The sequence below is a fragment of the Falco cherrug genome, chromosome 7 (assembly GCF_023634085.1).
Source record: "Falco cherrug isolate bFalChe1 chromosome 7, bFalChe1.pri, whole genome shotgun sequence".
Lineage (NCBI taxonomy): Eukaryota > Metazoa > Chordata > Aves > Falconiformes > Falconidae > Falco > Falco cherrug.
Window position 1 is genome coordinate 37,056,039 of NC_073703.1, and position 14,800 is coordinate 37,070,838.

General features: G+C 34.4%; 1 protein-coding gene across 4 annotated transcripts in view; it reads right to left on the minus strand.

Moving 5' to 3' along the window:
- Window positions 1–1,962: 1,962 nt before the first annotated feature.
- The window catches only part of PPP2R5C (protein phosphatase 2 regulatory subunit B'gamma), an 88,954-nt gene continuing 76,116 nt past the window's right edge, over window positions 1,963–14,800 (minus strand). For all 4 annotated transcript variants that reach the window (XM_055715400.1, XM_027803543.2, XM_055715401.1 and 1 more), the window contains 5 exons: window positions 14,469–14,596; window positions 12,828–12,929; window positions 10,561–10,633; window positions 8,129–8,245; window positions 1,963–4,906 (listed from right to left, as the gene is read on the minus strand). In XM_055715400.1, the coding sequence (XP_055571375.1) occupies window positions 4,775–4,906; window positions 8,129–8,245; window positions 10,561–10,633; window positions 12,828–12,929; window positions 14,469–14,596 (552 nt within the window). In that variant the 3' untranslated portion in view covers window positions 1,963–4,774. The remainder of the gene's footprint in view (window positions 4,907–8,128; window positions 8,246–10,560; window positions 10,634–12,827; window positions 12,930–14,468; window positions 14,597–14,800) is intronic.

Here is a 14,800-nt window from a genome sequence, read left to right on the forward strand (position 1 = left end):
CTTGCCAGTATGACACATTTCCCCTATAATTTAACTAAAAATGAGTACTTCAGCGAATCAGAGTAAGAACTAGCACTTGTCAAGACAGAAAAGATTTGCTCCTGGCAAATGCCATACAACATATGTAGACAGAAAACCTTTTGCATAAGTTATAAAAGAAACAACTTCATTAAAAAACAAACAGAAACAAAGATTGTCTTTTTCCTATATTTAACAATGATTTGCAAGTATTTGAGACCGAAACCAAAGCAAATAACCCAAACAAGTAAAAATCAGAGCAAATCACTTGTTTTCCCATCTTTAATCCTCTTGCATCTCTAATTCTGCAGCCAGAGTACTAGAGAAATTACTATGGCAAGGGTTTTACACTTGCATGAACCCCCTTACTGTGGTCCTTTGGATCACAAAAAAGCCTAAAATAGCTTGGGGCAATTGTGAATACCCTTCTCAGAACAGTGGAGGCCCTCTCTCAACACCACAGGGCTGATGCTTATGAAACTTCATGTTTTGTGTGTGCAGTCCTCCACCTGTGCGGGAGCGAATGCAGTCCCAGTATGACTGGGTTCTGAGAAAGCCAGCTGCAGTCATGCTGCTCTTCAATTATGTGAGGAAGGAATAATGTATTATCTTCTTTAGCTCCACCGTAGATCTTCCCTTGGGAAATTTTTCATACAAAATTTTTAACTACATCAAAGTTTTGTTTCATAAGGTAAAGACAGCCCAAGCCAAGTCTCACCATATAAAAGAAACCATAATCCAGAGAGATGGTGATATAGTAATTAGAATGGCAATTTCTTAATTAGCTACATGCAGTCAGAGTCTCCACAATCGTTGTGCACAGTAAGGACAAGACTCAAGGAGCAGAAATGCTCCACTTTTAGGTGGGTGGTCCATAATGGCATCCAGAACAATGCTCGGAATAACCTGGAATCATAGCTCTCCACTTTATGTACACTTGTACTAAAGTAGTTTCCATACAGCACACCAACAAACTTCCAAACACAAGCATACTTGTGCTACACTAGCACTTTCCTTTCCACTTAGAAAAAGCCAAATCAAGCAAGCAATGCCAAAAAAAGTTGCTGGTCAAAGCTCCTGAGCTTAATAACCTTAAAAAGAAAGGATTAAAGTTCACTTCCTGAACACGCTTGCAACTCTGCAAGGGATTATGTAGAAAAATATCACTACTGTCAGTACTTTAAATCATCGTATTTTGAGAGGCATTTGACCCCGATTTTGTAAACTGTATGACTGAACCCTCAGTTGTTCCAATATCTACTTTTTGATTCACAATTCAGCTTAGGAGCTCATGTGACGAGTTTACTTCTGAGCTCATGTAGAAAACTATTTCTTTCAGCATGCAAAGGCTTGATTTATACCTCAAATCTTACATTTCTAACTCATCAGTAGTCAGATACTGACCACAGGCTTACAACAGCACTCCAACCCCCCACCCATCACCCCCGCCCCCCCCCCAAAACCCACCACTTACTGAAACTCAGCTTTATGTGAGTTAATTTCCTCAGTCTGTTTGAAGACTTTAATGGATTCCAGAAGGCTGACAATTCCTACTGAAGACTTTTTTCCTACACCCTTGCCACCTGACCGCATACCATCACCTACCACACTATAATCCTTGATTTTATGGCTACTTTGCTTGAAGCCTGACAATATAGAAGTGTTACAGGGGAAAATATTATGGTATGAAAGGTGCGCCTTTCATATTTGTAGATTGGAGATTTATCAGATTCCTTTCAGTACTGACACTTGTTCTAAAAGTGTTCTGCTTTTTTACTGAATATCCATTATTCCTGCTTTTTTTACTAATGGCCTTTCTATTTTTTTTTTGCTTTTGTGAAATTTATGGTATTATTGTAATTTGTACAGAGGATTCTGCCAACAATGGCAATCTGAACACACCCCCAAATGCCCTGTGCTAAATTTAGTTTCATGATGAGCAAGTAAAATTCACATGTTCTTTATTTGTCCATATAATACACCATTTTTTTTCCCTAAAGTCTTAAAATTAGATAAAAGCATATTAAATGGCAGGTGTATGAAGTTCTTCAGAAACAATGCCAGAACAAAAAATCGAATTACAAAATGTTAAAAAATATGTAGGTACATTTGAACTTAACATTCCACTAACGCATAATGTTACAGATATTGTCTAATGAAAAATAATTGTGCCACTTACCTATTTTTGCTGTTTCTAGGAACTTTTTATTCTGTACATAGGACAATTCTGTACAAAATATGAAGTCTACATTTTTATTACTTATTACCATAAAACAAGGTACAATGTATGTACAATATTAAAATGAAGCCATACTAAAGCCACACTAAAAAGACACTTGTAATATTACTTTTGACATTCCTGATATACAGGTGTAATTTTGGAAAACAGGGGAAGGTGTCAGACAGAACTTTATGAAGAACAACAGTCACCAAAATTCTTCAATTTTTCTTTTTATTTTGGATGTATTAGTTTTAGAATGGTTTAGTACAGGATTATAAGTAGTATATAAATATTGACAATAAACATGCTAAACCATTAGTGGTGAAAGATTTTGGAATATTGCCTAAGCAAATGTTCAGTTGCCCAAAACTTCAAAGATGACTTTATGGTGAACTTTAAGCCTTTAAAAAATACTGCAATATTTCCCTTTTTGGTGAATGTTTATCTTCAATAAAGAACAGAAATAAAATCTAGACAGGGAAAGATGTTCTTATACGTTGAGCATCACACAATCAATCAAACATTGATATACAGTTCTTTTTTTTCCTTGGGTAACATAATTCCTTTCAGCAACCTCTTGCACAAACATACTGAACACCCAAAATCAAAGGTAACTGATAATCTACCAGCTAAAGATGGAAGTTCAAACAATGGTATATCAAAATACATAGACATTGCTTTACACAATTAAAAAAGCACCCTTTTTCCCTCAAAAGGAGAAGGCATCTTTAAACTGTTTTAATATAGTTTATCCTAATGGTAAAGCATATTCTTTTTCAAGTTTTACAGGAAATGTTTTCAGACACAGTGGACATTCCACTTAAAGGTTGGGTTGGTCTTTAAATTTAGTTGTTGTAAGCCAATATTCACCACCCACAATTTTCTTCCAACAGACAACGTAACAGTATCAGAAATTGAATGTTAAATGCAACCAACAAACAGCAGGCACTACATCTGCACAAGGTTACTACGAATGTCTGCTTTGCGCCATTTTTTTTTTTTTAATGGATGCAGGAGACGTTTTACTTCCTTAAAAAGTAAAACAAAACTATTTTTAAAGAAGCCACATTTTTATCTCTTTTATGCATCAAGACATTAAACATTAAGTTATATCATGTTACTGCCAGAGACGAAAGAAACTAATCACCCATTTAGAATAGCAGAACACATTTCAAACAGCTTGTAAGCAGGATAAGTAAGTCAAAATACTGGCCACCCTGAGAGAAATCAAATATTGAAGACAAAGCACTATATTTGAAAAGAGATTTTCCTCCCGTGCTTTTCCATCTACAACAAAAAGCTCATTACATGCAAGTAATCTTGTGGAATATATAGCAGCATTTGAAGATATTCAGCAACTCAGATGCATTTTCAGTTCACTTGTGAGGTGTATTTGCAGCACATGTGCTCTTTACAACAACAACAAAAAATATTTTCACGGTAAAATTATGGTCACTATCTCCTCAGCTCTTAGACTCATTTCAAAAGAAGCAGAATGGAATTCAAGGATCTGTTCTTTTTCCTATTTTAATAAGCTTGTGATGTTGTCTTTCCTGAAAGGTTATGTTCATTTCTCAGATAAAAACTGATGCAACTGAAATCACGCATAATATCTGCCACAGAATATTGAACTCCTAGAGCCCAAGAAAAATGCTGAGTATTAAAAGCTCAGATAAGGGAGAAAACAGTGAAAGATTATTTTACTGACTTGAAAAAACTGAAAATGAAGTTTTATATTCAGTCTATTCCCAGTCATAGTAAACAAATTTTTATTTTAGGAAAAATTCTTCTACCAGTTTGTATCTGGAATACTGGTGCTGTATTATACACTAAAGACTGGAAAATATGGCTTTAAATATACATAAAGTATTAGGACATGGTATATATAGACATGTATCTTTATCCTAAGTAAAGGAGAAATAAATTTACAGAATTCTTAGAAAGGAATGATGATTAAGGATTGTCATGAAAAGTTACCAGGTTGTAAGCCATGTTTTGTAATACGAAAGAATAACTGTATTTTCAAAACTGCTGGTATATTACAAGAGAGCAATAATGTGGAAACAACTGTAAAGTTGAGAAATCTTAGAAAAAGTTTAATATTTAAATTTTAAATACTTTTACTTTTGAAAACACACATTTATCATTAGTACCAACTATTGGTCACTCATTTATTTAGATGGAAAGAGTTCACAAAATGCTTTTCTCAAATATGACTATGAAACCTGCATGTTATCAGCCAGCTGGTACTATGATAACACCTCCAGGAAATTGTGTCCACTTGATTATAGTCAACCCAATATTCTGCATATGGAATTAGGTAATTTACCATTGTTTGAACTACTAATCTTGAGCTGCATACTCTATTAAGTTATTGCCTACAGAACTGGGTTGAAGAAAGCTTTGACTTTGTGGTAACTGATTGGTATGGCACAAAAAAGTAAGTTCTACTGTAGAACTGAGTCCAGAAAAAAAAACCAAACAAAAAACCCACCAAAAAACTGTTCCTCCAAAATAATATTTCACTGCAATAGTTTATTGCCCGTCATGTGATATTAATTCATCAGCTCTGCAATGTGATTCCAAGGCTTTCATGGTATAGATATCCTGAGGCAGTTCTGACTTGCGTCGCACAAGAGGACGATCTTTTTTCTGATCTTTCTGTGCCTGAAATAATAGAACAAAGTTGGCCAAAAATATTAATTAATAAACAATTATTTAAAAATACTTCTTGCACATCACTATGTTCACTTATGGGAAAATAAATTAAAAACCTATGGGGAAAAAGTTTATAAATTTCTCCTCTTTTTAACCCACCAGCTACCCAGTTCAAGTCTGGAAACCATTTTTTTTGCTAAGAGGAAAAATTAGAAACAACTAAGAAATTCTAAGCTATTGGCAATCATGACATTACTATCATGATTATCACTTGATACGATTTTTAAAAATAAAATTATCTTCTATCTTCTCACTTATTTTTCATTTTGTATGCCTCTACATGCAAGAGAAATGATTTTAAAGTTTCTCTGTGCTTCTAATTACCTGCATGAGTCACATACCTGAAAATTTAAGGTTCTGCTGTTATTTTTATCAATGCCCTCTCAAAAAAAGACTGTATTCCTATCAAAATACCTCTGAACTAACTACATAAGGGTGTTTTTATATAGTTCCCATGTCTGTCTCACCTACTGTAATTTGCCTGTTAGATTAATTATGTTTATTCATGTTCTTCTATAAAAAAGTCCTTAGAAAAATTCATTGGCTTTTACTTAGCCATTGATTTACTAGCATGTTCAAAAAGTTAGCAAGTTATGGTCGTCAAATTTTATTGTAGCAAAGACTATTCACTATAATCACTGACATAGTCTGGTACAGAAAAAAATTCCTGGTCTACTTTCCTCAGTCATTCCACCACCTCTCCAGTATGAACACCCTGCTGCATTGCTAACCTCTGGGATAAACCAGAGTTTTCACTGAAACTATAGATAACTTGACATAGTTCACTTCTGAAGTTTTATTTAAAAAGAAAATAAGCTGTCCTTTTGATTTGGCTTTTTTTTTTTTTTTCCCCCCAAACCGCTAACTGTAAGACCTCTTCTTTTACCATCAATTTTCGATGGTACTTAGCAAGGGATATATAACTGTCTCTCCAGCATCCACTCAAAGACTGATGCAAGAATGCTACCTAGCTTTCCTTCTGCAATACCTTAATACGTAATCAATCAATCCTTTTCCTGCCTTGTGACCCAGATTTATCAATCTCCTTGCAAGCTTTATACTTCTCACAGATTTCTCTATGTTTTTCTAATAAGAATTCCTGCTTCAAACCAATCTATAAGCTCTGCTAGGACAGGATCTCTGTCTTCGAAAAACAGCCTTATAATCCTTCTAATAATCTCATTTACTTCTTGCATACTTTTTTAGCAAGGAAAAGTGGGAAAGCATGCACTTGGGAGAGATAGCTAAGGAATGCTTGAACAGTTCCAACACAAGTTGCAGGATTTTATTTAGTTTACAATTTGTTTATTTTCCATTAGCACAATTTTTTAATCCCCACCCCTATCTAAAAACTGGGGAGGGGTGGCAGAAATTAAGTTAATCCATAGGAGTGCGATGCACTCGTTTTCCAGCTGGAACACTATCAAATAAGCTATATATAGCCCCAACACCATAGCTCTTGAATTCTTTGTAGAAAAGAAGGTCAGACCTCGGTAGGCTCCTTGGTTTTAGTTTGGGTTGCCGTTACTGTTTGCACTGTGTAATACTGGCTGAAATCCCCAAACACTTGCAGCAGCTTGGACTGGGAACTTTTTTCTTAACTGCCTGCCCCGAATACTAGTATATAGTCATACTTCGGCTGCTCTTCTTCTGGAACTGATGTTAGAGCACTCAGAGTTGGGAGGTATTAGTTTTATTTCTCTCTGGCCAGGATGGAGAGTGAACCAAAGTCTCCTAAGTCTTGAGAAAATGGTTATGTGCTAGAAAATAGCATAGTAAAAGATGGACGCTACCATCAACACAACTTTAAGATTAAGCAGTATGCTTTTTTGCTAATTATCTCATATGTATCAAGTATCAATTATCTTGTACCTTTATCCACTAGGAACTGGTTCTAGGTTCTGGAGCTAGTGAAAGGAGGCAACTCTCCCCATTTACCTGGGCCTGGCTAAGTAACCCAAAGTTTGAAGAAAGGCAGAGGTTTAGAAACTTCAATAAACCCAGTACTCCTCACTGACCAGCTCTAACTAGCATTCCCGTTCAGGGGAACGCTACCCTCATTCATTGCCCTGGACAGGGTGTAATTCAGCCACCAAGATTTGTGTGTAATGCACAGGGTTCCATTCCAGAGATAAGTGTTTAAAAAACAGCAATCACTGAGCATATCTTGGTGGCATTCCAGAATTTCTTTTGATTTCGACCTTCATCCAAAATGCCATAGAACAAGTAATAAATAAAATATAATTTTGCAGAATGATGACCCTGGAATTTTAAGAAAGTAATGTAGGTTAGGTTGACCTTATTGTCTGATACATTGGTTCAAATTAACTGACTATCTTTGATCTCAACCAGTTTTTCCAGCTCCAGATAATTTCTCTGGTCTTAAACATTGCTGGATTTAGAGATATTCATATTATTGATATTGCTACCAGACATCTTAGTGATACTGCAGTGCTCTCTGGCACCTCTCCATCTTCCATGAGCTCCAAGTTTAAATCTCAACTTTGAATGTCAGGATGCTAGTTTCACTTAACTGAAGTTAAATTAAAAAACACCTGAAAATTACAAAGCATTAGCTAAAGATGAAAAGACTGGAATGACCTTAAGACTCCTTGCCCTGTAGCAGGTAGTGGACTGTGACAGAGGGTAGACTGAGGAAGAAGACTCTTGAGTGGGCAAGACAAATGCATACTTTACACATTTTTTTCAAAAAATAGTAGCTTTAGCCACTAAGAAGGCTCTGAATAACAAGCAAACAAAAATGTCATTACTAGACTTTGACTATATTTTATACAAGTTTTCCTTATGAAAAAACCTAAACTGTTATATAGAGAATAGAACATGATGTGGTAGATAATAGCCATATTTTTAACTGTCCTTAAAGAATGTTCATTGTTCCCACTGTGACAAAAAAAGCTATTTCCAAGTGAAAAGAAAATTAGTTTCTATAGAATAAATTTCAAAAGAGAAGACACCAGAAATATAACACTTTATTCCTGGCTGCTAAAGTACCACTTAAAAGTAGCAGCTCTAATTAAGTTTATTACTCTGTGATACATGGTTACAGGGCTGAAAATACAACCCAAGTTTATGTCTATGATTAAGTCATTTAAAGTACTCTAAATTATGAATTACTTTTTTTTTTTCCTTTTACTCTTCATATGGCTTTACCTGACAAGCCTCTTCTTTCACTGTCTTTTTCAACATCTGCAAATCTTCAATTAAAGGCCCATCTGTTTCCATTGCAACAGGACTGTTCAGCAAACTCGTGTCACTGTACGTTGGGTACTAATAAAACGCAAAGTGTTAAAATAATCATTCGTAGTAGTAATACCTAAATATTAAGCGTGTATTTGAGCATTTGAATGGTATGATTAATCATTTGAGCTTAGCTTCAAATACCTTATGCTTCCAGGCACCCATTAATACATTTAAAAATGGAACTCAAATTTCACTTGTAAGAAACGTCCTTTTGAAAAATACAGTCAGAATACATAAAATATGCTTTGATTATCTGAGACTGAATTTTAAAATATTCAGATTTTGCCAGTACTGAATGTCTACTATGGCACTCATTTATCTGAAACCTTATCAATACATTGTGTCATAATTTGTGAACAGTGTAGCAACTGAAACACAGTAATTTTACTTTCTGGTGTAATTTTGTGTTGCGAGAGAATATATACTGTTAAAAGGCCAAATATGGTTAATGTACATTTAGAGTATTTTAAAACCAAAATATTACACTTTTCTGTCTTGAGAAAGTAAAACAGCCATAAAAGTCTTTCAGAAATTAAAAAAAATGATCTTGTAAAAACAGCCGTGTAGTCTCTAAAGCTTACTGTACAGCAATCTCTATTTTGAATTCTATTTTAATTCAGATGAGGTGTACGTGGTCTTGAAATCAAAATTCATTTACAAATAAACACACACTTTTTCATCCATTTTTCCTTATAATTTAGTATCTGAGTGTACCAATAACTTAATGCAGATGAGACAAAATAGAAAAAAGTGACAGAAAAGATCTAATGAATGTAATTATAATGATCCAAAATCTTAAAATGTATTTCTGTGTCATGCAGAGTCAGGAACAGCTTTGAACAACAAGAATTGTCAGTTATTAGACAAATTAAAAGTTAATAGAAATTCCAGGGGAAAAAAAAAAAAAAAACCACCTTGAAAATCCATTATAAAGAGTGCTATAAGCATTTATATCCTTATATCAATTAAGTGAAGCACTCAGCGTTCAAATTATTTTAAATTGCTTCCAATTACTAGCTCTCTTCAAGCATACTATGCAGAACATACTGCATACACATTGTGTTAACCAGTTTCAGAGAACATAAGCAGTTACAAAAAATTAGTTGGGAAGAAAAGGGTAAATTTACACTGTAGAACTGTTTTTTACTGCTACAACTCAATCCTCTTATTTAGCCAGCCACGCAATAGTTCACCACTTTGTGATAGCAAATGACCGTGTATATCAAGTGCTCTTCAAGCAAGGCTTTTTTTTGTATGGCTTATCTGATCAGAGGAATGTTTTGTCACTGAAAGTCCATTGCTGCTTGTATGAATGATTCTTTTTCAATTAAACTGACCTGTTGTCGATTGCCATTTTCTTTAACAAATTTTGAGTAGTTGACTAAATGTTCCCTAACAAATGCCACCAAAGAGAAAAAAAATTCCTCCTCCTTAGAAAAGATGACCCCATACTTTCTGTTTTAAAAGAGCACTGAGATCATAAAGTGTTCCACTTCTGTTTACAGAGTACCATTACTCCCTCTTCCAACACTTTAAACTCAGCTAGATGATGTTGGAAAGTTACAGTATAGAAAGTTTCTTGCTGCAGTATAGTAAAATTCTGGCTGCAAAGCAATTGAAACGCTTGGGGTTTTTTTTCCCCGTAGCAGCAATCAGTATAATTGAGAGAAAGGAAAATGGGCAGCATTTGCCAAGCAAATTAAATAGGGGGTGGGAGCCCAAGCCAAACCATCCCCTCCTCCCATAATTTCAAAATACAATGAATAGTCTAAAGGACCTTTGTTTCTTTATCAAAATTTCAGTTACATCAAGTAATGCCTGACAGGATGTTTTCCTTTTTAGTAAGAACCTGAGGTGCAGGTTCACCGGAAGACTGGACCAATGCAAGTATGAGAATAAATGCAGCAGACAAGAACATACAAGATTACTTTAATCCATTTGACACAGAGGAAAACTAACCAGTCATAACTCAATAGTTTACAGAACGATCTCTTTTGTAATATATTGTTTGCAAAACAGCTTTTCAAGATAAACCAATTATGGCATCTCTGTATTTTCCATAATTTTGCACAATAACTTTTCAAACCGCAATAGAGTATATCTCCTATTGTAAGAAAAGGAAAAAGTACTTCATATCATACTTTTCAGAAAACCTTCTTTTAAAAAATAATTACTTGCACAAGAGAAAGGTTACAAATTTTAAAAGTACTTTTATTGTATGTCTTTCATAATACAATTAGTGAAATTGCTTTATTTCCATGATCAGTCAGACCTGTTTTCCCCACTTACACTTAACAAAACTAAAGTATTTAAACAGGAACATGTTAATCTTTTCTAAATACCTGGGGATTTGATTTGGCTAGATTTTCTATTTTAACCCATGCTTCTTCCCGTTCCTTCGATTTTAGCTTCTCTCTGGAAAAAAAAAACAACCCACCACTTAGAAGCAAAAATGGCAAAAGCAACTTGGTGAATCTTGCATCACAACTTGTATACTTTTTAAAAACATGAATATATTCTTCTGGTAAGAATTCAACAGAATAAATTATTTAGCTATGGCTTTCAGCCTACTGCCCAAAATATCACTTACTGTTGACAGGATAATTTGCATCATATCAATATCCCATGATCACAAAGCAACATTTAAAGGGAAAAAACCCATGTTTTCTCATGAAAGCAACAAACTAGCTGATACCAGTTTATCTTTAATACTGTACATTATTAAAAGGATTAAAATTAAAACAAAGAAGTCTTGATCTATGTTGAAAATGTGTTTGTGTTTTCACTTTACAATATTTGAATTCTATATTGAAATATAAGAAACTAGTATCTGACCATAGAAAAAGGGCAGAGATACTTAGATTCTTACTGCCTGTCCAATGGCTTTAGGTAAAGTTTAAAGTAAAGAGCCCAGAGACATTTTGAATTGGACACCAATGGGGAAGTACCAATAAACACACACTCATTCAAGGGAGTCACAAGCCAAGAGGGATTACACAGGATGGTTTGGTCTGGTTTGTTTTGGTTGGGGTTTTTTTCGGGGTTTCTTTGGGGGTTGGTTTTTTTTTTTTTAAATTTAAGTAGGAAAGGTTTGTTTCTTTATGTCTAATGTATACAAAATGTTAAAGTCGAGGGGTTTTCTCCTTCCTTTCTGAAAACAGATAAATAACTTAATGTAGAGACTAGAGTGAACAGCTGTCTTTGAAAGGTGGTAGAATTTCAAAGGGCTTTGAGCTTAAAAGTGCTAAAAAAGCTGTCAGGCTTCACTGCATAGAGCAGATGATTCAAATGTAAAAAAAATGTTATATTCAAGCAATACACAATTTTCCTCCAACTCTCTATTAAATGAAGAACTCTAACCAGCCCCTTTTAAGTTCTTGTGTGGTGGTGGATTTTTTTTTTGTTGTTTTATTATGTCACTCAGCACCCTGCCTGCCTTAGTTCACACTCAAAATGCCGCTGCCCACCCCCCTAACCCCAAAATACAGAAGAAAAGGTTGCTTTCCCATTTAAAAGGGATTCTACTTATTTGCTATGAGGCAAAACAAATTTACATAGTCTTTTTTTAAAAAGCCAATGTTCACATTTTGTTATCTATGAACACACATATTTAAAATTCATTATACTACAAGATCATTTCTACTTAAACTATATTAAGGAACTTCAAAACTTGTACAAATTCATCTACATTAAGAATGTGTACTACTTCCAGTATGCTGGTTCAAAACAGGTGTGTAATTTGAACCACTACTTGAAGGAATCCCTGTTCACTTTGAAATTAAAACTAAATTCAGATCCAGGTTATTTTCAGTACCCACTTTCTAATTATGCTCGCCAGCCCGTAAAATGAGAGCCAAGTCATTAATACTTTTGACTTCTCAATCTCCCTTTAGTATATTTTGAATATGAATATTCAAAAAATTTTATTTATAAAAATATTTTAACACTATAAAATGATAGTATTATAAAAAATAGAGGAACAGAATATAAGTGACTATGATCTGCGTTTTTGGGAACAAACCAGAAAAATCTGGAATTCAGAAAAATTCCAAATCCCTGCTGTGTTCACCGGCCTATGCAAGAATATACTAAACTCAGCAGGATTCTTCCAACAAATGAAGTACAAATGCCCCTGTATTACAATCAAGTAACAACTTTATTTTTGGTAATTTTTAGAAAAACACGCATATGTGCTAACACATAATGCAATGCTGAAAAATACTGGGAAAGTTTTGGGAAGAACTAAGTGACAACATGAAAGAAAATAACACTGGGTAAACAAAGCATGCTAAAATAAACAGGATGTAAACTAAACTGTTTAGCGAATCTTTTATACTGGCCTCCACGATCAGCAGTGTCCCTCTGAAAAAAATTAATTTTTAGGAAGCTGGTGACCCTCTGTAGTATTAGGTCAAAAACTACACAAAGCATCCTATTCTTGAGATTTTACAGTTCATATATAACAAGAAGTTTCACCAATTTGATTTTGAGACTGCTGTACTATTATCCAATGGGCAACTTCCCACTAAAGACACAGTAGTTTTTCAGAGCTAAAGCACTCTGAACAAATTATTCAAGAACAGACAGACACACTGACATGAAAACTTACTTCAGTTTTTCTGCTTTAAATTGCTGTGTGCAGTCATCGAACAGTTTTTGGTTCATCTCCATGAAGAGTTTCAGAGCATTGTATATCAAGCCATGTATTGTCCTATAAGTAAAACTTCTGGTTGAAACTCAGAGTACTTTAAACTTTGAAATCTATTTTTTCTGGTCAACAGTAGCCAATAGCCTACATAACTGGAAAATTACATCATTTCAGAATAAGTGGAAACAAAACTAGTTAGTGGAAGTTTCAGTTTACCCTCAAAAGGGCTAATACAAGTACTAAAATTACCAAATTTGAATGCAGTTTTTTTATTCTATAGTACTACTTGTCACTTACACTTTTGATGTTTGAACTTCATTTTTAATGTGTATCAATACAGGACTAGTTTTGAAATTTAGTAGCTGACACTAACCAAACTAGGGTTACTAGAGAAAATGCAAGATGACATTGAAGATCTTGAGATAAGTACCTTACTGGCAACTGACAGATTCAGGAAAAAAAAAAAAATAGTTAGTGATTAAAAGGAGCCTAAGAAAGACCATTCATTCTGAAAACTGCCACACAGCAACAACACTCACTTCAACACAATTATGCCAGGACTCTAGAAAAGTGTTAGAAAAGTGAAGTGGAAAGCATCAGAAAAGTTAAAGAAAAATTAATCTGCTTTATGAAGAACTTTTACAAAATAATTTACAGTTCCAGACTGTAATCTATTGCTGATCATTAAATCCAATATGCAATCAGTTATACAATTACTTCGTATCGTACGTGTGAGTTACAAGTAAGAGTGCAGCTGTACTGGGTAGCATGACTTCTACTCAGAATAAAATGAATGCATGGCCTTGAAAGCCAGACAAAACCACCAACAGCAATCCACATTTACTATGTACAATTGCACCACTGAAACAGAATTTTATTACTGAGTACATTATTTGTTACTGTTTACACCCAGTGACAGTAACCAATCACTTTAACCTCCATTTCTTTTCCTGTGTTTAGTGGCAGATTGATTACTCATGCTTGGGCAACCCATCAGTCCTCAATTCATGGCCAGTGCTAGACTGTTGATACTTTCACTTTCCCAGCAGTTGCACAACTGCTCAAACAAAGAGGCACTTTACAATGGAACAGCCACAGAAAGGAGCTGACCAGGACTGTTTCCATGCATAAGTACTAAGTTATTGGGGGGAAAAAAAAGTGAAAACAGTCAATGGAGAAAGAAGAGAAAACAATAAATGGGAGGAAAAACGGAAAGGAAAAAAATGACCTCATCTACAGCATATTCACTAGAATGTAGAAGAAAAGGAAATCAGCAAAGAGGTTAAAGATCAGAAATCAAAGTTAAGTCTTTAGAAGTATCTGAACTACGATAAATGCCAAATTTGCTTCAAATTAATAAAAAATCATGGATTAGATGCACTAAAACACTGCTGCTTGTTTAATGAAAAAAGGAACAACTATCTCCTTCAATTCTTAGTATTTCCTACAAATTTTGACACTCCTTACCCAGCAACTTTAATGTCACAGAATAAACAGCTCAACAAATTGTTGTAACTAGCAATCAAAGATGTGAGCCACTTTTAAGCCTAAAACTAGACGTAAGTGAAGTAGCAGAATTTTATTTGTAGAAGCGTTTCTTACTTGTTCCAATGCGTCTTTGAATTCCGGTACAAGGATGGAAACATGATGGGTAAAATCTTTGCTGCATTATCACTAATTAAACTCATAATATATTCATTATTCCAGTAGTATAATGCTCGCTCTGCAACCTAAGATGACATGAAAAAAGAAAACACTTATTCAGAAAATCTCTTAAAGAGCAAATAATTGAAATGTTTGTCAAATACAGAATCATAGAATCACTTAGGTTGGAAAAGACCCTTACATCAAGTCCAACCGTTACCCCAGCACTGTCAAGTCCATCACTAAACCATTTCCCTAAGCATTGTATCTACATGTCTTTTAAACATTTC